Source organism: Bactrocera oleae, chromosome 2 (genome assembly GCF_042242935.1).
Source record: "Bactrocera oleae isolate idBacOlea1 chromosome 2, idBacOlea1, whole genome shotgun sequence".
NCBI lineage: Eukaryota > Metazoa > Arthropoda > Insecta > Diptera > Tephritidae > Bactrocera > Bactrocera oleae.
The window spans coordinates 97,075,892-97,100,221 of NC_091536.1; the positions used below are offsets into that span (position 1 = coordinate 97,075,892).

At 33.5% G+C, this 24,330-nt stretch overlaps 1 protein-coding gene across 1 annotated transcript; it reads left to right on the forward strand.

The window, feature by feature from the left end:
* The first annotated feature begins 7,082 nt into the window (after window positions 1-7,082).
* On the forward strand, window positions 7,083-8,095 carry LOC106614815 (uncharacterized). Its single transcript, XM_014230728.3, has 2 exons — window positions 7,083-7,186; window positions 7,243-8,095. The coding sequence occupies exons 1-2, from the start codon at window positions 7,118-7,120 to the stop codon at window positions 7,894-7,896; spliced, it is 723 nt and encodes a 240-aa protein (XP_014086203.2). The 5' UTR covers window positions 7,083-7,117; the 3' UTR covers window positions 7,897-8,095.
* Window positions 8,096-24,330: the final 16,235 nt, after the last annotated feature.

The window sequence follows — 24,330 nt, forward strand, 5'->3', positions numbered from 1 at the left end:
CATTTCGAAGTTTATAATATATTGGAATACTCCTGTATATTAGTAAATTTTTATTATATCATCATTACTGTACTTAGACCTCATAAGTCATACGTGTCAGGTGGCGAGTTACGTCAATGATAGGATAGGATAGCATAATCGTCTTCTTCATGAAAAAATACATGTACATACTAATTTTCGTAACAATCGGTTGAACTACACAGAAGTAGGTACATTGCAGCGCCACCTGGTGACGAGTTACGCCAATGTGGATTGCATAAAACCTTCTCCGCAAAAAAATACATATACATACCAATTTTCATAATGATCATTGAAATATTTTCAGAGTCTATCGATTTCATAGTATATACATCCTTCTTTATGTATATAGATTAGGTTAATCCTTTTTCAAACTGACAGATCCTATAATTAAGTAACAAGATCTCTCTGAAATCTCGATCCACAAAAGCAAATATAAAATCACTTTAAATATTCAAATATATGGTTCAAATATTAATAGGAGGCCACATTACGCTAAAGAAAATCTGTTGGTTGTCTCTTGGCTATATATTAATTTGCTTCTACAAGCATGATCACTCAACATAAATATTTTAAAAGTGTGCAGAGGCACATGTGTAAAAGTATTACCAAACAAACTTCAATAGTAAATTCTCCACCCCTCAATTTATTTTGATGACGAATTCAAACCCGAAACAACTCACCACCGGCATTTGACTTTGAGTTGCAGAAAATCAAAACTTTAACTCATGCAAGCGCCATTCACCATTAACTCTTCTCTAATATGAAATAATTTTGTGTCAAACTAATCGCAATGAAATATGCGGAAAATTAGAGTAAAAAACTTTTTAAGAAGCTAAGAAGGGAAGGAATTCGTTAGGCTAAAGTGAGCGCAGTAGTAAGTGATAGCAAACTAAAAAGGAAGCAAGGAAGGAAGCAATGTGAACTTTCGAAACTCCTGCAAACGAACATGCCGTTTGGGTAAGCAAAATTTACACGTTTAAATAAAAACATTTTTGCATAGCTAAGAACGATCAAACGTATTGTGGACAGCTGTATTATTATTTTAATATGTGTTACAGGAAAATAAATTTTCAAAGAATTAAAATTACAGTTATAACAATTTAAATTAATGAGGAAGATAGTATTACTAAGTAGAAATTGTACTTACTCGAGCTAAGCCGGTAGCAAGTTTTTTAGAATGAAAGCATTTTTTTAGAAAAATATATTTTATTTGTTTATAGCGATTTTTCAGTGCTATTTATTGTCGTTTGTCATTACAATGTTAATAGTCTTTTATAAAAAAATTAGAATTCTACAGTTTCTAAACTGTCCACTATTATTGCAAATAATTCTATCGTCTCTGATCTCTCTCAGATTCCGATTCATATTAGATTCGAAATAAACTTCTGATTCAAAAAAGTAGTTCGAACTGTATAGAATGGAAAACACGGTCTGCATGCGTTCTTTTTGTCTTTATATTGAATATTCTGTGATGTTTATTTAGATTTTTCATTATGTGTAAATGTAAATCAGCTGATTTGGTTTTTGACTCGAAATTGGCATAATATTAGATAAATATTATTTGATAGCTTTTGCAACATTTCGATTTGATTTTTGAATTTTTTTGAATATATACCATATACATATGTATATAATAAGACAACCACTTAACGAGGTATTCTAATCTAGAGACATGAATTTTACGTAATTTTTCAAGTGTCATAAAAAAAAGGCAATCAATATTTTTCCATCGATTTTTTATCAGTTATTTAATATCGTCACAAGAGTTAAGAAAAAATGTTAAAAAAAAGTTAAACATTTAAAAAACTGGCAGCTGATGAAGTGGGGGCACATGAGCATACTCATGATTTCAACCCTGCTAGTCATAATAAATGAAAACAAAAATAATATAATCAATCTGCAATGATGTCGTAATTGAATGAACTACCGATAAGTAAAAAAAAAATTTTTGGAAAAAATGTCGACTGTTTGAAATAAAACGATTTTTTTACCATTTTTCTCATTTTCTCGTATTTTTTAAAAATAGTAAAAATTTAAGTTTTTTTGAAGCTAGTTCATACAAGAAAAAGATCTATAAAAAAGATTATCTGAAAATTTCAAGTAAATCAAAAAAGTTTGGTCTGAGAAAAACGCATTTGAAGTTTCGATAATAATTTAAATTTTCAAAAATCCTCTCTTAGACATATTCCTAAATAGGTAAACTTTGAAAATATGAAAAACAAAGAAAATCGATTTTTTTGAAATTCTACACTAGAATACCCCATTAACTTTTAAGAACCAAAAATATTGAACTGCAATCGCAGAAAGCATTAATGGTCCACTTTCAGTAGTTTCAGAGTTTTATGGTACAGTCATGCTCTTTGCTTCTAATATCTATATATTTATATATAAAATTTACGTGTTACGTTGTTTGTCCGCGATGAACCATTAAATTCCTAAGCCGATTTTAGTAAAATTAACTACACTGTGTCCAGTTTAAATAAACTTAAAAGATAGGGTAGCTTATGTAAAAATTAATATTTTTAAAATTAAAAATTACAGTTTTGAGTTAAATGTCAAATACTGAGGATAAAATCAAACCCTAACAATCACTCAAAGCATTGCTTAGAACAATGCAAGATTTAAATAGCAAGAATAAACTTTTTGGTGGTGCTGGTAAAAAAGCATTTTATTACCAAAAAGATCACCGAAAATATTCTTGAAGCACCCAGCTTGACGGAATAGATTAATTGAGAAGTGATCCTGTAACAACAGACCAGTCTTCAGAAAGCGGCAGTTCCCCATTGCTTTAACTTTCGCTATGTCTATAAATAAGTCTTGATGCCAATTTTCACTTTTGATTTTATAATATCATTATTTTTTCATTTAAAAAAAGGGAAATCAATCATTTTCAAAATTAAACCTTAAGCACAATTTCTTGGATTCTTATACCGGCAATTTATTCGTAAATAATATTTTCAATATATTAACTAGTTTATTCAAATAGTAGTTAATGTATATCATAGCCATATTTATACCCAGAACAGGGTATATTAAGTTTGCCACGAAGTTTGTAACACCCAAAAGGAAACGTCGGAGACCCTATAAAATATATACAATGATTAACATGATGAGGTGAATTGATTTAGCCATGTCGGTCTGTCTGTGAAATTTTGCACCTGTACTTTTCTCACTAAAAAGCTGCTCATTTGTCGGAACGGCCGATATCGGACCACTATAGCATATAGCTGGTATACTAACTGAACGATCAGAATCAAGTGCTTGTATGGAAAACACTTTCATTTGACAAGGTATCTTCACGAAATTTGGAATGGAATATTATTTAATTCAGTAATCCAATTTCCGAAGAAATTGTATAGATCGAATGACTATATCATATAGCTGCCAGACAGATTGAACGATCAGAATCAAGTTCTTGTAAGGAGCCGTTGTATTTGTGAAGCGATATAATGAAGCTATAATAAGCTTCGGTGCAACCGAAGTTAACGTTTTTTCTTGTTTTAATTTAAATGTGTCAATAACCAACCCTCTTTCTTTACCCGTTGAGGACGCATGTAAGTCAATTTTCTATTGGTTACTAATGAGCTTATTGATATATTGTATGATATAATGAAAATAATTGAGTGTAGAATTGTTTAAGCAGTTTTAACGGCCTAATTAGAGTCTATTTGCACAAAGTTCCTCAAAAATGAGAGTCCATTTATACGTAGTTCCTCAAAAAATTATGAGAGTTAATGTAACAAAATGTACTTAAAAGAAAAGGTCGCCACAATTCGTCCTCTCTTTTAGCCCTTTGTGCTTTTTCCTTGCTTCTCGCAAACCAAACTATTTGCAAAAGGCAATCCGTCAAACAAATCGCCTAAGCACTCTTTTGCGACGGCTATCCGAGCGCACGAAAAGTACACATCAATCTATAAGTTTATTCTCAACTGCATATGTGTGTGTGTGCGAAGGTTTTCCTGTTTTGTCAGAGTTGACCAACTGCAATGAAGTACGATTTATTTAGTACATTTTTCAACACAATTGCAACAACATCAACCATTCAATGCATATATGAAGAGCAGCCTGCTGCTCCTGCCGGCATTCGGCATCCTGCTAGGCAAATTCAGCTCACCACATATTACCTCTCGCTGCTCCGTACACAATAAATTTGATTTATGAAACAACATCGGATAACGGGGAAAAATTAAATAAAAAATGAAAAATAAAAAGTAAAAAATAACAACAAAACAGTTCAACTTGCACCAATCTGTTGTCTGTCCAATCCTTTTGTGCTTCAACGCCCGGCTCTTTGTTGCCGGCACGTTTTTTAGTTATTCATAGCCACCGCAGCGCGATGATGTCGATGGCGTGGGAAGCCGCGCCCATATGTACGCTCACCAGGGTAACGAATTGCACATACATACACACACCTGCACACATGCGGCATGCTTGTGTTGCGGCAGCAATAATTTTTAATCACATCAATGATGGTTGCCACAAGTTTGTTGCATGCAACATCGTTATGATGTAACAATAACGAACACGAGCACAGCAATGCATGCAAACACAACACCCGAGGCACAACGAAGGCACCGGGAAGCCATTAAACTGGGTATAAAAAAGGAAAATTAAAGCAATTTGTAAGTGTCATAAATCATTCAGCAGCGCTAACATAAAGCCAACGCAAGACACACAATATTTATTTGCCACTAAATTCACTTTCTCACAAGCATACACATACACATGTGCGTATTCGTATGCATATGTGCCCAAATGTGAAGCATAGCAAATTGAAAATTACAGGCGCAGGGTAAAATTGCTCAATTATTTATGAGAAATCATCATACAGTTACTTTAGAATATTTCTCAGTAGGGCACTAAGCGTTCAAGCCATGCGAAAGTACAGTATGCAGTATATACCAATAAGTAACTGTTTGGCATGCTTTTCGATTAAATAAATACATTACACTTATTTTAAAATGAGACTCTTTGTCTATCGTCCCAAATATTTTCGTCCATTTGTCGCGTGTCGCATGTCAGATGTCGCATTTCAGCCTTGTTGTTGCTGTTGCTTCTACTGGATATGTCTGCCTACTCTAGCTATTACAACATCAACAGCAATTCAATAATTTTTCTAAAGACTACCTAAGCCAGCCCAGATTGGAACTCGGTCCATAACAAGCGTTTCGGGTTTGCGTACTTACAGTATCTACATTAGGGTGGAGCGAAAAAAAAATTCCTTTTTGTTGCTCACCCTAAGGGTAAAATTTGAAAATTATAAAAAAAGAAGAAAAAAAAGCGGCTCACTTTTAAAGTAAATTTCGAGTTAAAATTTTTATTTCGTAAAAAATTTTTAAAAGTTATTAAATTACAAAAAACATGTTGTGGTCATTATCGGAGTTGTAAAAAAAGTCTTAAACGACAACATGCTTTTCTTAAGCGTTAAAATAAATTTTCAGTCAGAAACCGTCAAATTTGGTAATTTTTAAACCAAAAAAAAAAAAATTTTTTAATTCGAAATTTAATTTAAAAGTGAGTGGGTTAAAATAATTTTTTTTTATTTCCAAAAATTTTCTTTTTTTTATAATCTACAAGTTTTATCCTCAGGTTAAGCACAAAAAAGAAATTACGCTCAATCCTAATATACATATGTAAAAATATAAATATATCCTTGCTTACACGCACCACACGCATAGTATAACCAGTTGGTGTGAAACAATGATTAACATTGGTCTACCATCATAATTAAATACTTCAATTACAATTACAATAGAGATGAAATACGAATATGACTTAAAATTTGGTTTGTTGATGATAATTTTTTACCATGAATATTAGATGCCAGCACGTCGTTTTTTCTAAAGGTTAGTTAAAATAAATTTTTTTTATTCCGTAATTTAATACGAAGGGTAAAATATAATTTATAGCTGGATAACTTGTGTACTTTATCATTTCGCTTATAAATTTTTAAGTTAATTTGAAAGTCGCGATTTTATAAAAGTCGAATAATTATCCGAAAATGTGTTTATCAATGGCGTCACTGGGTGCCCTACACAAACTCGAGGCTAACATTATTAATTATCTGACTTTGACTATCGGGTAAACTTCAGTTACAAAATTGAGAACCAGCCGACAACCTGTGAGAAATATTTTCAAATATGGAAAAACCCGACTATTCACCATTACAGCCATCAACTTTTGTGATACAAATTTCGCCATTAAAAAGTATGTAGGCCAATAGGAGCATAAAATAAATTGCTCACTCAGTTAAATTGAGTTACTGAACTTTGTCGGAGCTGCATTTTTAAGTTAAGCATAATTAGGTTTTTATAAATGAGCACAGTTTATGACTTATGTACATATGCACACTTTTAGTATAGGTATATATTTGCAAAAAGCCACTAACGCTCATTTCAAATTTAAAAATTACACTTACTCTCATTTCATTGTATTAAATGAGTCTTACGTCAAATTTTTTATTACTGCTCACTTTCCCTTATATTCATATGCTAATTATATAACATTTATTATCTGAAGACTTTTTTATTATATTATTATATTATGATTTCTGATCATAACTTTTACTTGTGTTAAATAATTACAATGAGTAATCAAATTCAATTTCAAATCTTTATTTCGTTTGTAAGCGAGAGGTACTTTTTAAACTATTGAGCAGACTTAGACTTTTATGTAAAAATTACTGTTAGATCAAAGATCAAAGTACAAAGTAAAGCATGACAAAACACAAACAAATAAGAACGCTATTGATCTAAAACCACTACTAGTTGGAAGAAAATGAAGCTCTGCTAAATACAGTAAAATAAAATCGGTCAGGGTAGGACGACCCAATTCTCATAAGTGCCGGGTGCATAACTCCTGAAATGTACACCATCAAAACTGAGTGCGAGTGTATGTGTGCGAAACACCTTAAAGCTTATCACTAAAGCTATGCACTACGTAATTACAGCTACACTAAATAATTGAAGCATTGTATATGCTAAGCTAGCGCTAAGCGGAGACGGCCGCTTCTGTATAAAATAGAAGCGCGAGAATACCTGAGTCAACAGTTGCCAAGCGAATGTGCGCAAATCTACCGAGCTTCTCAGCTGAAAAAATGTTACCGAAGCATGTAACCGTCTGCACTATATTCTTTGCGTTGCTGTGGGCAGATGTGAAAGCACAGGTGAGTACCGATTTTACTTCTACCTTAAAACCAAATTAAAAAATATACACAAATAGGATATCGACAAAGATTTGGATAAAATTAATACCGATTTGGACGCAATTATCAATAAGAAAATTGGATTCGCGTCTACACCGGATGAAATAGAATACAATAAGGAAATAGATAATGTACAGATCGCCAGGAATAATAACGATAGAACACTAAACTCGCTCAATGAAAAGACTGAAGCCAAAAAGCGGTTTGAGTATTACGAAAGCCGCAGAGATGACTTAAAGCAAACGATTAATAAACTTTTATCACTAGCTGAGAACTTAAACGACACTCCGATTGTTAACAGCTTAAAAAACGCCCTGACCCAGCAAAATAATTATAAAGAATTCGCAATAGCCAATGCTTTGGAGCAATTGGTTGCCGACAAAAATAACACTGAAATGCCAAATAATTTGATTGGTAACCCAATTCAGCCAAATGATCCGAGTGACTTGAGTAATTTTCTTGACGTTTTATCAAAATTCGTACGCGCTGGCGGCCATTTGTTTTCACCTACCGTGTATAATCAAATAAGTCCTTATGATTCGTCGATCTCCCAACCCGACAATAATTTAAACAAACAACTGAGGGAATTGTTAAAAACGTTGAACAAAAAGCTTGATACCTTAAACAAGGAGGACTATGATGAATGGTTAGAGTGGTTTGAATGGTTTTAACGGTTCATAATACAATAGTTTTTGGTAAATGCACGAGTAACGGTAACGCTCTTTTTGAAGAACGCTTGCACCTTCATTAGTACATATGTAAGCTTTTTCGGTTTATTTTCAACTATTCTATCAACTATATGTAAATATATATATGCATATATAATTTTCGTCTTCAATAAATATTGAAAGCATTTTATTTTTCCTGTAAGTTGACTTTTTTGAAATGGACGCACAAATGCAGCAAAAGTATTTAGATGTGCCTTTTAGTTGAATAGTTAGTCGAAACTAATAAAATATACCACATAATTTCACATTCACAACAGAAACCAATTTGCACTACTAGCGCTGAGAATAAGAAGTAGAAATGAAGAAAAAATAAAGCCGCTTAAGCGTCTGCATACACCTGGGAGCGAGAGCCTAGGCCAACACTCAGAAGTATAAAAGGCGCGAAAGAGATAAGATACAAGTATATACTAAGAGTATATATACACAACGAGCCAATTTCTGCTTAAGAGCTTAGAATCACCTGGTGTAATAAATGCCGTCCAAAAATACTAAGCAAAAAAAAGAAAACTGAGAATACAACAAATGTCAAAATTCAGCCCTCGAAATCATCCGTGTGAACAGCATAGTATAGGAGCGACCAACAACAAATACCGTTGAACAGACTAACATCAGAGACTAAGCGAACACACGCGTACTTTTACAGCGTCATTCCTTTGAGCTTTGCAGCTTCAAGACCTTTTAACGCAAAATTTGGATATTCAAGTCTTTCTACGAATTCAGCAGTGTAAATAAGATTGAAGCACATACTTACTTTTAGCCTTAACTTAACTTTATCTTATTTTATCTACTAGCACCCCCACACCCTCACGCTTATAATTTATGCTTTGAATCTATATGTTACAGTTTTAACAATTGGAATTTTTTAGCGCGATAGGAAAGAAGCAAAAATAATAAAAATAAAATGAAAACTGAAAATTATGCAAATGTTAGTATTAGCATTACAAAGCAGTTACCAAAATTATATACCCAGTAACTGAAGAAACATAAAAAAGCGAAAAGCATCATTAGAAATTTTTAAATTCGTCTTACTTTTGGTATTCACTTACCATTCAAGAGCTCAAGTTCAGATGGATTCTTGTTTCCGGTCTTTGAGCACAAATTATCACGGTTTTAAAAACAATCGGCTGGGAAAACAAGCATCTGATCAAACTTTCCCAAGAACTGAAAATAAACATTTCTGTCTTCCTTATAGGTGGCTCTACTGCAATAGGTTCTCTACACCTATTTAATGACACACTAAATGTAGATAACCGTTTTGGTAGTTTTAGACAGCTATATGGCATATACCATAGTTATAAATGTACATTAGGGTGGAGAGAAAAAAAAAATTTTTTTTGCTTAGCCTGAGGGCTAAATCTGTAAATTAAAAAAATGAAAATTTTTGATAAAAAAAAATTTTACATCTAGTGGCGGCTCACTTTTGAAGTAAAGTTTCGAGTTAAAATTTTTATTTCGTAAAAAATTTTTGATAAGTGTAAGTGATAAGAAACTGTGGAGAGTCCTCCTTATGCCCAATTAAAAGTTATCAACTTAAACAAATTTTTTGTGGTCATTATTGGAGTTTAAAAAAAGACCTAAACGACAACATGCTTTCATCAAGCGTTAAAATAAATTTTGAGTCAAAAACCGTCAAATTCTATAGTGTTCATATAAATGTGAAGAGTATAAACCAAAAAAAATTTGTTTTTGTCCAATAAAAACTTTAACTCGAAATTTTTTTATCAGAAAATCGTTTAACTCCGTATCCAATTAATCGTCAGGCTTAAATTTTACATGATGTAGCAGAGAGGTATCAGGTGCCTGTGGCTTGAACCGTTGCTCAATAATGTATCTATATCCATAACACTATAATATAAGATATTAAAAAAAAAAAATAATTTTTGATCCCAAAAACTGGATTAAATATTAAAAATCACCGAATTAAGAAAACAACCATTTTTTTTTTAATTTCAAGCTTATAAATAAGATTTAAAAAAAAAATTGTTTTAGAATTAACATTTTTTCGCGTTCATTCGAATATTTTCAATTTTTTATCCCCAACAACTTGGATTAAAAAATTAAAATTTAATTACATTAATTTATTTATATTAATTAAATTTTAATTTTTAAATCCCAACATCAAGTTTAAAAATGAAAATCTAACTTTTAATTTAGAAATAAAAAATTTACAACCTGGCTTGCTACCAATAATAAACAAAGTCAACGCCCTTTCTTCTCATTTTAAACGGAATATATAGTTTCATAAAGATTTTACAAATCCTACTGAAGAGACACTGTAACATTTCAAACTCTGAATGCGAAGAGTACTTAATGTTCTGGAACAATCAAATGAGAAAAGGAATATTTGGTTGCACATGAAATAAATGCTTATGCTGCGGCAAGATAATAAAACATTGTTGTTTGACCGTTGTTGTTGCCGTATCATTCATCACTTTTAATTGGAAAACGATACGTAAGTGTGTACATGTGTGTGCTGCGGAACAATGACATATTGCAAAGTATAAATATTGATTCCAGAGATGGCAGTTCGTTTTCGCACAAAGCCAATCAATTCTTCGCACAATTATTACAAGAGCCTTCTTGCTTCATGCAGTCGTATTTTATTGCCAAATCAAACCCAAACCGACAAATAAGCAATATAATTTTTTATCTTTTCAGAAAAAAGGCAAACGCTGCCAGTATCTAACAAACGTTCTCATTTACTACGCAATTCCGAAAGGCACAAAATCTGTGCGTCGCACGCACCCTCACGCACACGTACGTACCCAAGAAGAGAGCCCTTGAAAATTAGCAAAATTATTTGCCCTGACTTTGATTTATTGCGTTTGGGCTTACTTCGAGCATGCAATAAAAGGAAACTCAACACCCGAAATCGTCCACCTAACTTTGACTTGATATGAATATCGGATTTTGATTGATGTCGCGCCAAAGAAGGTTTTCAATTTGGTGCTTATTATTAAGACGAAATTGCTCATGGCCTTGTATCGTATTGCCTAAAATACAAGTTAATTGTGTATATGTAAATATACACTTAGCCCGTAGTTTGCAACCTGTTCTCGATTGTCGTATTGTCAATACCTGCCAAGTTTCCCATGTTCATATATTTTGCATTCAAACTTAATTCTTAACGATTCGAACTAAAATTTACACTATTCAAACCTTTTAATTGGTAATCAACTTCGTTAACATGATCGAATTAATCTTGCAATCTTATATCGAGTGTGCCTGATCTTAAAGAAGTTCCGACTGTATATCTCTGCATCTGATTTTGAAAACCTTCTTTAATTCAGATATTCAAATTAGTTGAATGTATTATGAATTGCCGAGCTACGTACGAATAGCGGGGTGGAATTTAAATTCCCGACCGCATCCCGGTTATTAAATTCCGTTACAAAGAAGTAAAAATCTACAACAACAAAACTACAACTCATACCATTCATGTGGTATTAGTAATACAAATGTTCACTGGCAAAATTAGAGGCAACAAAAACAATATCCTTCATTTAAATCAATCGACCGAAAAAGAATGGTTCCAAACGTAGGTAAAAGAATCGTCTACATCAGTAGGCGGCTTCAACTAGATAGGCGCCACCAGCGGGTGGATGGGAAAATAATGCGAACAAGAAGCAATTGCACAGCACAACAGCAAATTGAAGGGGTGTGACGCAGGTGTGGTGAAAAGCAGTCTGGCCGAGTAGGCTGGCAAACTAGGCAGTCACATTTTAATTTATGCGAATTAGTTAATTCAGAAACGGGTACGCGCCGAGCAGGGCAACGTACAGTTGGTCGTTGTTGGCTACAGTACAAATATTTGATAGGTAAATTATTTGGTAAGCAACGTGTGCTGAAATTAGCAGCCACAAGGAGAGCGTTCACCGAGCGCGGGGTTGCTGAGAGCGCATCCGCCACTTTTCAGCAGAGAACTTGGCATTTAACGCTTAAATTAAAGAGCATGGACGCAAAAGTCAGATTGTTAAAAACAATTTTCTCATACAAAATAAATTGAATAGAACTAAAAATTAGAAGAAAAATGCGAATTCATGTACTTGTTTCACTTTGTCAGCGGTAAAAAAGCCAATATTTTGCGCGTAACTAACTAAATTCTAAGCCGTAGATTTACACATTTATCTGAATTTACTTTTTCTATTTGTATTTGTTTATATTCAGTTTTTGTTGGCAGCTCCAAAACTTTTGTACTGCAGAATTGTTAACATGTGGAGTTTTTTGTGCTCCTAACCACAGGAGGATCAACTGTTGAGCGGCTAAAGTGTTGACTCTTGTGCTGCTTTTAATCTGTACTGCATGTACATACATATGTATGCCTAATGTAATACATTTGTTACTCGTATGTGAGTGCGCATAGTGGCTTTGTGGTTGCGGACAACTTTGTGCCTCCAGCTCTTCTATTCTCTTTTATTGCTACATAAACACGCTGATCAATAGTCGGGTAGTTGGGCATTAAATAGCAATGGAACTTTAATAGAATAAAATCACTGCGCTTCTAACAAAGTTAGGCGCCCATAACTACTAGTTGCCGGAAAATAAATATGAACTACTTTTACTAAAATTCTGCCGTTCATTACTGCAATTCATACCAATGTTATTTAAAGGCATCGGCAGTATTCATTTGTGAACATTCAGCCGCATATGGATGGCTTCTTGAAATCTAACTTGAGCGCAGCCTTCTGCAGCCATTTAATAATTTCAGTTATCTTTTTGCGAATAATCTAAAATAAAAAAAAGCTCGCTTCGAAAAGCTTTCACTGCTCAGCCTTTAGAATGTCAAAATAATGTAAGATTTTAATGATGTCAAATTTTATGACAGTCAAAATCAAGCCAATATAAATTCCAGTCAGTTCATTTGAAAACCAAATCAAGGTAATGCAATAAGGTCTCATATCGAACTCACGAAAGTGCTTTCAAAAAACATATCTTGAAATTCGATCAGTTTGGATAGCATGATCTGTTGCTTTCTAGCACTGCTTTAGTAAAAGTATTGAATTATATGTTTAAAAGACACCAATTATTTAACAAACATTAAAACTCATAGACTTAGGATAAATAAATAGTTCAATTTATTAACATTTAAGTATTTTATTCAAAAACTACTTGATACTGTATAACATCAGCCCTGTGGCTTTTAAACAATTTCCACCCTTACATAACTTCTGGTGAAGGCGAGTATGACTCAATGCTACGGCAGATATTTATGCTAAGTAATTTACATAAATACTAATTGAATATGTAAATACAACTAGTTAGTAACACCCCCAAGCGAATAAACACGCATAACCCATTTGCTAAAATCATTTTAATATAATCAAAAGCCAATTATGAACAAGTAAGAAGGGGGTTTTATACTCTTGCAACTTGCAAGGAACAAAGACGGTGTTTCGCCGTTCAGGTTTTGGCAAAACTTTATATCAAATTAAGGAAAGTATCATTGTGATTTCATCCATTTAAGGAAAGAGGATACACCGTTACTAGAAATAGAACTTTTTTGAATTACATTAAGATGTTTTTATATTGACCGATAGATGCGATATAAAGTGAACCGGGAGTTCGAAAATATTTATGTTAGGTATATGGGGGCTAAGGGAAGAGTTGACCTGCTTTTATCCATTTTTGGCACAAGAGCGAGCGATTTCGACAATTTTTGGACGTAAGATGAAATATCTTGTGGGCACTATTTGTGCAAAGTTTTAAACCGATAACTTTAATGATGTTTAATTTATGTACTGTAAATTGAAAAACTCAGACGGAATTTAAGAGTTCGCTATATGGAAATGGGGCGTGGTTGTCATACGATTTCACCTACCCCACATACCAAATTTGGTTGAATTCGGTCAAGTAGTTCCTGAGATATAAGATTTCACCTACCAGATCCTAAAAAGCCCTTCCCTACCATCCTGGTTGTGAATTTATTGCTTTTGGCTCATTTATTCAGTGAGTTATAGTACTCTTAGTAGTTTTCAACATAACCGTTATATGTGGAGTGGGTGTGGTTATTATACGATTTTACCAATTTTCACAAAGTTTGAAGAGGTTATAAAATTACTTATTCTCAGCAAGTTAGGTTGACTATCCTAAGCGGTTTGGAATATATGTATATATAAAATATGACAGACGAATGTAAGGACAGCCAGATAGTCACCCGGATTTCAACTCGTCTCCTTATCCTGATCATTTATAAATATATATATATATATATACATAACTAGATTAGTTTTAGGTGATACAAACAACCGTTAGGTGAACAAAACTATTATACTCACCATCAACATGTTGCAAGAGTACGATAAGCTCTCCTTTTGCAAAAATAATCAAAATTATAAAACACGAAAAATGTAAAATTCAAAAACAATTTAATTTTAAATTATATATGAAAATTTTATTTTTTAATGCGAATTTCTTTATCAAAAATTTGTTTTTAACATGTGATGTAAATGCCCTAGAATTCCATTTGACACTAAACTATCCTTCAATATGACAGCGATTATATTTTTCGGAAAGTGTATTAAGTTTTTCCTATAAAATATTTACTATTGTGCCTTTTGATTTACACCCTTGTTTATCAGCACTATCGGCATCGGAACACCCTGTATACGTCGATGATTATGCCACAACTTAATTAGTCTACATATTATGTATTAATGGACGTAAGGACCAAATATTTCATTAAAATGTATAACAGCAGCAGCAATAACGCAATAACTGAAGGACTTAAGTCAAAGGAGCGTCGAGAAGTAACATGCGCACGCAGTTACATGCGTGTGTCGTCGAGAAATATACGTTAATACTTGTATGTCCATACTAGGTGTTTACTCAGGCATTTAGATTCAAGTACATAAAGGCACAATAATAATGACCTCAAATACAGTGCTGTTACATATAATTGAATTTAAACCCGCACGCACTTTCAGCTGCGTCAACTACAGTGTAGTTGTTAGTTTTTGTTTATGTATTTGGGGCGAGTTTAATTAGTTGTTGGCTCCCAGAAGACAATGGCGACACATGAATGCTAACATATACTCATAAATCTGTAGTAATGTAGTGGTCAACGAGTTGGATGCAGTAATTGACTTTAAGTCGGCATTTAAGCGTGTAATGAACAAACTATAGTGTATGAGATGTGTGTGTTTAACGCCCTGTCATTGCACATATTTTCGTAAGGGATAGGAAAACCTGTTTTTCGACGTAATCGAGTGCGATACAGCTGTTTTGAAATCTGCTTTCATTTATTATCACGTATACGCGATGGTGAACATTTTCAACTTCTGCTCATTTATGATGAACAATTGAATTACAATCGATTTTATAGAAATTAAATAATAACCAGCTTGTAATTTCACTGAGGTCAAAACGGTTATTTGTAACAGCAGTTCATTTAGACTGGTGCAGTTCCCTAGTGAACTTGGAAGCACCAAACCACAGTTATTTTTTGCTTATATAGATGATTACATACACATATGAGTGAAAAGGTGCAATCAAGTTTTTGTTCACAACTATCATATAACATACATATTCAACAAAAACGGATTTCTTCGAGTCACAACATTTCATGAAAATAGAAAGTTTTCAATAGGCCCGTGTAGTGCCATGCTCCAAGAAGTTCCCACGACCATCATTTACAATGCGCGTTCTTACTCTCTTTTATAACTGAAATTCATTTTGCGAATACTTTCGCTCGGTCTACGCCTTATCGCAATCCTTCCAAGCATTTTGAGGAGCTCATTTCGTTGTTTATTGTCACATTGCAGGCAGCGCGAAAGACAACAGCTTGTTGTACCGATGTAAGCCTTTTTGTTTTTGCTTTGCCACTGTGCCACATAAATACATACGAAGCATATGAAATGTTTTGCCGCCACAATGTGAGCGGTTCGCAATAAGTGTCAGTTTGACTGTTGACTCGTTGTATTGTGGCCACAAAAATTCCGCTAAAATCTAACACTTACATGCACATATGCATACATGCACATATGCAAACATACTTATCTACGTGGTATTCAAAGCATTGTGCGCGCATTCGGCAAAATTTCGTTAGTTGTTCTTGTATTCGAACTGAAACTGGTGTTTAACGCATAAAATTGGTTTGGAAATGTCAAATGAACAACATAAAATCGGCTGAATTTTATTTGGCAATATAATAAAAGGCCGATTAAGAGTTGGTTCGCCGTTCAAAGAATGATAAACACAAAGCTTTTCTCAAAAATTAATGAAAAATTGAATGTAAGAAGGCAAAAAATAGTTCATATCTGTTAAATAGAGAAAGATATTCGACCTCCCAAAAGTCAATAAATGATGTAAAGATTTTATCAAAAAGTAAATGAACTTCTTAAACACAAAATATATTGAACTATTTTACTCCATTTTGACTATTTTCGACTTTAAAAATCGTATAAAAGGCAAATATTAATATATTGAAATTCCTTGAATCTAAAAATTAAAATAATATTTGAATCAAAAACAGCCGTTAAACGATTTAATTACTGTTGTTATTTAAAATAATTAATTTTATTTACCAAATTGTAATATGAAGGAAATAAAGATGGATTAAAAATTATTTTTATTTCAAAAGCCGCTTTATTTTCAAAGTTTAGCAGATTATGCGCATATTCACAAACGCAATTTTTAGATCAATCAAATTACCATCGTAAATATCTGAAAATGTAATAAGAACATTTTTAATATCCCAATTAATTGCACAAAGCAGCGTCTTCCACATGGCCGCGCTGCAAGAAACTGAGGAATTAAATTAAATACAATTATGTAACGTTGAATTTCTGAGATAAAAATAAATAAGAATTTCGTCAGAAAATAAATAATTCAGCTAAGTAAGGCATAATAAGCGCACATTTAGGGAAACAGAGAAGCAGTTATTTTCCGAAGAATGCCAAGGCTCTCGTTTCATCAATCTACTGTCTACAGTTAGCGGATTTGAAATTCATAATGAGCGCTTTTGTTCTGAGCATTTGCCTTCGCTCAATTGTGCAATTCTCTCCGTATTGCTTTGCTTCATTTGCATTTATTTTGCTTAATACAATAAATATTTTCAATGCTTGTATTACTCGTACAATAGAAATTCCTGTGCATTCATCCACTCGCATGGATGTTTGAAGGGAGTAAATGGGAGTAAATGGAGTGGACGCAGCAATAATTTTGCGCAAATGGCGCCAGATTACGGTGAAAATGATTTCTCTCTTAATAAGCTTTCATAATTTTTACAGTTACTTATACATTTTACAGAGTATTGCAGTACATATCATCTCGAGCATAAGTCTTGGACGAGGAAGAATAATTAACTATAGGCTCCAGGAAAGGTAAGGTATTTGGATAAGTTATCTCATTTTGACACTTAAGACAACTTATTAGATATCTGTGATCCAACTCTGATTTCATGTCACCAAAAATGTATGCCCATATATGGCTTTAAACATTTTGACAGACCCTTTTCATTCCAATGTGAATAATATTTCTGAACTGAGTTCGAGTGTAACCGACCTTTTCATACTCTTGCAACTTGCAAGCATCAGAGCCGGGGGGCAAAACTTTATATTAAGAAATGTAGCGAAAAGGTTCAACTTCATTGTTGGACGAAATCGTGAAGTGAATACAACCAAATTTTGTATCATATTAACTTATTGTGAAGGTCATTAGACTCAAATTTCTGTCATCATACTTGAATAGTTAAAGTCCGATTTGGAAATTTTTAGACCTGAGATGGCATACCTTAAAAGAAATACTCGTGCCAATTTGTTTCCCTTTATATTAATAAGTGCTTAATTGAATACTGCAAAGTGAAAAAATCCGATGGTATTTAAAGTTGTGTTACATGGAAAGTAGGCGTGGTTACCGTCCGCATGGAAATATCAAAACAATCTTATGTACCAAATTTGGTTGAAATTGGTGGAGTAGGTTCGGAGATATGTAATTTCACCCAAAGGTGGGCGGTGCCAGGCCCATTGTCTAATTTTGACAATTGCTCCTATAAAGCCCTTTTTGGCCACCTTGGATGTAAAATTGTATGTCTCTGACAGACAGACAGTCACTTGGAAATCAACAACTCCATATCTCTCTGTAGCAACATGTTGAAAGAGTAAAAATTTTGCAATTCAAGTAGCAATACGTAATCCCCTGGCCTAAATTGTGTTGACTACAATATTATTGCTTCAATCACCTTCCTTTATTGTACGAAGCAATATTATTTAACTTTTTCTACATAAACATTTCTAAATACCAATAAATGAATTTTGATTTGCAAATCGAAAAATAAAAGTCATCGGCAATTCATTGCACAGGAAAATCTTTCAACCAAAACGCTTATGCCGTTTTGAAATAATTTCAATCACAACAAATATTATTTAAAACTCTCTCTATGTGAGCCACATCTCCTGCCCCCAAAAGAAAGTTTGGTACAACACTTTGATAGCAAAGCTTACAGATTTCAAAAATTAATATTCAGCTTGACATTCAATGCAGAAAAGAACCGACGTCTGGCAGCAATAACTACATATGAGGCTCATATACACATATATAATTTCCATATGTGAGGGGTGCATTTAGACAAATGGGCCGCTTTTTCGCCGCAAACTGCCATAAGCGCCCTTAAGACATGCGAAAGATGTATAAATTTGGTTAAATTGTATGACGTCATCAAGTTATTCATAATCAATCATGCCACCTTTTTTGAAATCCAACGACCCTTGTAAATAAATTTCTAGCGAGCCCCTACAATCATAAACCACCGCCACTACAAACCTGTGCTATTAAGTCATGCAGACTGCTGAACTTTGGCAATTTGCATAACAATACAACAAATCAAAACTTAAAAATCAGTTGGAAATGTCAGAACAGAATTTCTGGATGTACATAAATATTATTTTCCACAGAGCCTACCAAGTACAGGTTTGTAATGTAAATGTAGGAATTTCTACTTCATGTGGTTCACTTTATTTCCGGGAACAATTTCCTTTGAACTCTAAGCTGTGTATTATAAAATCTCCCTTATGTTTTTAGCAACTGAATGTTAGCAGGGTTTTATTTATTAGTGATTCGTTGTAGCATTCTCAAGTAAAGTGGCGGTAAATTTTTGTTGTAAATAATAATACACCCCACAAAAATCCTAAATACAAAGTAGTGTTATTTTGAGTGTTAAAGAGTAAAGATCCTTAAATGAACGCAAGTATTAATAAACATTGCCGTATTATGGTGGCGCACAGTGGGCGGAATGGGAAAAGCAGAATTAATAATTAATTTCCTTAAAATTGTAAGTAAATACGTATTTTTCCAAATCACTCCAACCCATTAAGATGAAAATATCATGCATTTTTTGATTCAATATTTGATTTTGTAATGACATTTTTCAGGTACCTTATTTTACTCCGTACATGCAAATTTATTATTTAATTGGCAATAGTCTCAAACAAAAATTATGTGAAACCAATAAAAAATTAAATGTATACAACAAGAGTGTGATTTTACTAAACTATAAGGAAAGTGAATATGTATTTAATATTATCTTAGCAATAAATAAGGGAAATGATAATAGTTGACAAGAATTCCTACCATAAATCTTTATTTCGCTCTGAATATTAAAATAAAGAATATATAAATAAATACTAGAGAATGTAAATAAATATTTTTTTTTTAATTTTTTAATAATTTATTAACATTCTCTGTAAATAAAAGCATTGAGATAACATACGCATGTTAAATAAGAACAATGTTGACTTAAATCATTGAATTGTTTTAAACAATTTGAATTCATTTTTAAATTTTTCGATATTTAACCTCGCTTCGAGTCTCCATGTTAATAAATATAACTAATACTTTATAGTAATTACAAGAAAAAACAATTCTATATTCTCAATGTATCTGTAATGCGACATGCGACAAATGGACTAGAAAATTTGAGAGGATAAATAAAAAATATCACTCTAATAAAGTTGATATAACTAATAATTAATACCCTTCACATACACAAAAATTCCTTACATGAATTTTGATTGGTCAGGTTGTACGGTAGCTACTTATATGCTATAGTGGCTCGATCTGCACAATCTCTTCGGAGATTGCACCGTTGCATTGGACTACTTCGCGTATATACAGACGGATGGACTTGACTAAATTGACTCAGCTCGCTTACAGCGTATCCGACATTTCCTTCTGGGTTTTACATTCTTTATGACAATGATGATAATGAAGAAGATTTCTCTCATACCATTACTCAACCGCAAAATCTCAACACAGAAATGAAATAGTTTGAATTTCAAGTCATTTTCATACATATTCAGAGAGGCTTTTACAACGTCATCACCACACAACTAATCTTGCTACATATACATACATATATCTTGTAAACAATGGAGGCCACAGAGCAGCGCAACCACAGTTATTGGCCAAAGGCCTTCGGGAACACGTACAAGAAACAATAAGAAAGTAAGTTGCGAACACATAGAAACATGAAAACAAACACACACGCTCACGACGGCATGATGACATGTGTATTTAAGTACAAGATTTATTTTCATGGAAAGAGAAGAATCTGCGCAACTGCGACACACTGTCTGCAACTTTACGTCTTGATAACATCAAGAATACACCGAGGATTATAAAATAACTAATAGAAGCAAGCTAAGAAAATGTTATTTAAAAAGTTTAGAGCAGAAAAAGTACAAAAAAATCACTTGAAGGCGCGTTTTATTCCACACAATGTACATAGACACACACAAATGTGAGCTTATTTTCCCAGCCAACAATGGAAATGCGAATTTCACCCTTCATATAAACATCTGTTGGACAGTAGAAAAGCTGTAAAGTTTTTAAGGCAAAGCTCTTCTCATGAGTGTCCAGTTTGCAAAGTTTCAGCGCACTTTATGACCCAATCAATATGGCGTTCGAGTGATTTGTCTAAAAATATGAAAGCAACTCGCACGCCCATGGACTTTTTGTGTTCTACAATGAAAACTTTTCAAATACAATTCAGCCATACTTTTATTAATAAAGCGCTTCGCAACTAATTTTGCATGCAGAAAAACTCATTTTGTGAATTGCCAACGAAGGCAGCATTTATTCTATTAACTGAGACATAAATCAAGTGGCTGCGCCAGCCCAGCCAAGTAACATTTTCAGCAAAAAGTGACAGCTGAAATTGCAAAAAGAATGCTTGGTATAATGGAAAGGGGGCAATGTGAAATATCATGATAAATATTACACAGAGAAAGTGAAACATAAAAAGCATTATAACAGTAATTAAATTTGCACTCGCTTGGGCGTCCGTAACAGTGAAATCAAATTTATGCAGATGGTAATGTAGGAATTTATTATGTGTAATTGTCAATAAATTTGCCAGTTATTATCGAAATGGGCTTTATGAGCTCTAAAGTAAACTATTTCCTTCTCTTTTGATGTATGTGTGCAATATGCAAATCTCATTTTTTAATGCGAACATTCATCTGTTGCCTTCTGTTTCTAGCATTTGACAAAATGTTGATTTATTGACCTATGAGGTACATTTAATACCCATGGTTGTAATACGATTTCATTTATTTTGCTTCTCAAAAAGGTTTATACCAGTATAATGCATGGAATTCATTAATTTGGTCAACTTAACTGTGTTAATATTGTAAGCAGGTGACAACCCTCCACAAAAATATTTTTAGCTATAAGTTTTCTTAAACTGCTTTTCTTTTTAATACAGCAGCTATCAGCCTTGCTGTTTGAAACATGAAGAATATTTCCACTTTCTGTTTATTTCATAATTTTAACGATTTAGTAAAATATCTGAAAATTCGCATACGAAACGTCAGCGACATCAAGCGCCGCCTGTCTGAAACTGGCCAGACATTACAAAAGTCCACTATACTATTAAGTGCCTCAATATCTTAAATGGGTGGAGAGATGAATTCAACCAAAAAATTTAAAAATCACACTCACGTAACCCCACAAAGCCGAAGGGGAATGCTAAAGAAATGAGTTTTAGATTTAATTTCAGATACGAATTATGAGCAGCATTCCAAAGCCCTTCCACACAATGCCGAAGCGTGAGCGTGCCGAAGATAACAAGTCGTCGCATCCGCAAACAAACTACACATTTACCTTCATTCATATATAGCAATGATTCTAGGCTAGAGGGTTTCCCGGTGCTGTTGGTGAAAACTGTTGCCAACCTTCGTTTAAGCGCTGGCAAAACCAACAGCAGCAACGCGTGTGTATGCGTTTGCGAGCTCGAAGTTTGGAAAAAAATTGCGCACCCATTCATTTATTTAATGAAAATGCCACCAGGGAGAACACCGGCTTGAGCAGAGCAATGTAAAGAGGGGAATTCCTGGGGGCAAGGTTTTCTTCATATGGCAATAGTGGTACTTTCTTACGAAGCATTCTTTCACACGCTCACACTCACTCAAAAACACAAATACAAACTATTACATGCATTATCTATAAACACATTCTTATCTTCAGATGTACATACTTGTTTGTATGTGTTCGTGTATGTCATTCGCATTGCGGCAGCGTTAGATTGCAAATAGGGATAATGCTTTACATATCATAAAATGCTTGGTTAAATTGCACAAACAATAACTAGCTCTGCTTGCACTCGATCGGAAGCAGTCGTATCGTGCTGAAAAGTTCTTGCAATGTGTACTCACGCTGGCTCTGTGGATAAAGGGTAATTGCCGTAGGCGCCTTGCAGTACTTTACAGTTAGTGCCGTTTCACATTGGGACGCAAAAGAGTCTCATACCAGTTTATTGTGGGTGAGGGGACGACGAGGAAAGACGAAGGGACCGTGCCACTCGTGTTCGGGTGGCACGCTTTGTGTTCTTGTTCGTAACAGCTCGCTGCTACCCTTTTCAGCATTCCTTTTCACTTTCAAATCCTTTGAATGGTTGCAAGAGCGCTCGGTTTCAAATGAATTCGATCGCAAATTTGAGTTCTGTTATCTATTTTTGTATGTAATATGCAAATACGTATGCATAGAATAATAGAAATATTATGACAAATTGTAAATAAGGAGAAAATTAAGATATAGATTATGGAGTAAAGAAATTATGAGTTTTTAATACTTAAAGATTAGGAAATTCCTATTATAAATTTGGCCTTGAAAATATTAGTAGCGGATATTCAATACATTCTTGTGGATTAGGGAATTCCCGTCTTTAGTATTTTTTTGAAACTATTTAGCGGGTAGGTACTTGTATTATGCATATTGTTCTACCATATTCATGGTAATTCATTGCAAGCAAAATGTGTGACCATCATCTCAACATACAAATGAAATACGCAGCACGCAGTGTTGCGCGGTGTTGCGCAGTCGAACCGCACAAATATTTACGAAAATTTTGTGAAAAGGAATGCAGAAAAACTAGACTCGAGTTGCTGGACTCTTTTTGACCGTGTGAATGCCCAGAGCGACACCAAAAGAAAATTTGAAAAACATCAGACTCTTTTGCATCCCAATGTGAAACGGCACTTATACACATACCATATTTGTTATCAAATGTGAAATGTACGAGATATTACTGTTGTTTGATGGTCGCTTATGGGGTTCATTGAAATGGCAGTCACATAAGCGTTCACTCGACAACTGAGCTTACAAGAATTAGAATTTTACTTATTTTCAAAATTACATGTTCTCGGTGTCTTCGTGAAATTGATGTACAATAGTAAGTAAAGGTTTCCATAAAATTATGAAACCGATGAGAGCCCCACGCAGAGTTTTCGTAGTTTCCTTTAATGGAAAGCATACGAACACTTGTATGTACGTCTGTATTGATATAAATATATTACAAAAATTAGTAGCATACTATAATTTTTAATCAGATAATCCACGTTTTCGAACACCAAAATTCGCAAATAATACAGTTTAAGCAACTGCTCAAGATCAGTTTCAATTTCTTTGACATTACAGCATACTATAATAAGTGTTTGTTACCTGGGCTAGCCGATATCTACTCGTAATGTATATTTTGTTAAACTGTTGTCCAGCCCTAACTAATCTAATCGAACTATTGTAAATACGTAATAGTAGTGTCTGAATAATAATATAGTCTGTTATAAAGCAACTAGTACGAGGGTTGCTTTTTATATTTCGGGTCAAAACAACAAATATTTATCATCGAAAATCGATTTATTGTATTTCATAATATTCTCCATTAAGAAATATATACTTTTGCAAGCGTTTTCAGCAATTGTCGAAACACGTTTGCCACTCTGATTGAGGTATCTCCAAAAATGCATTCTGAACACTTCAACCGCCTATTCACGTTTCGAAAAACGTTGACCTTTTAGTTTATTTTTTATGTACGGAAATAAATTCGGTGCCAAGTCAGGACTATATGATGGATAACTCATCAAATCGACGTTTTGAGTGCTTAAT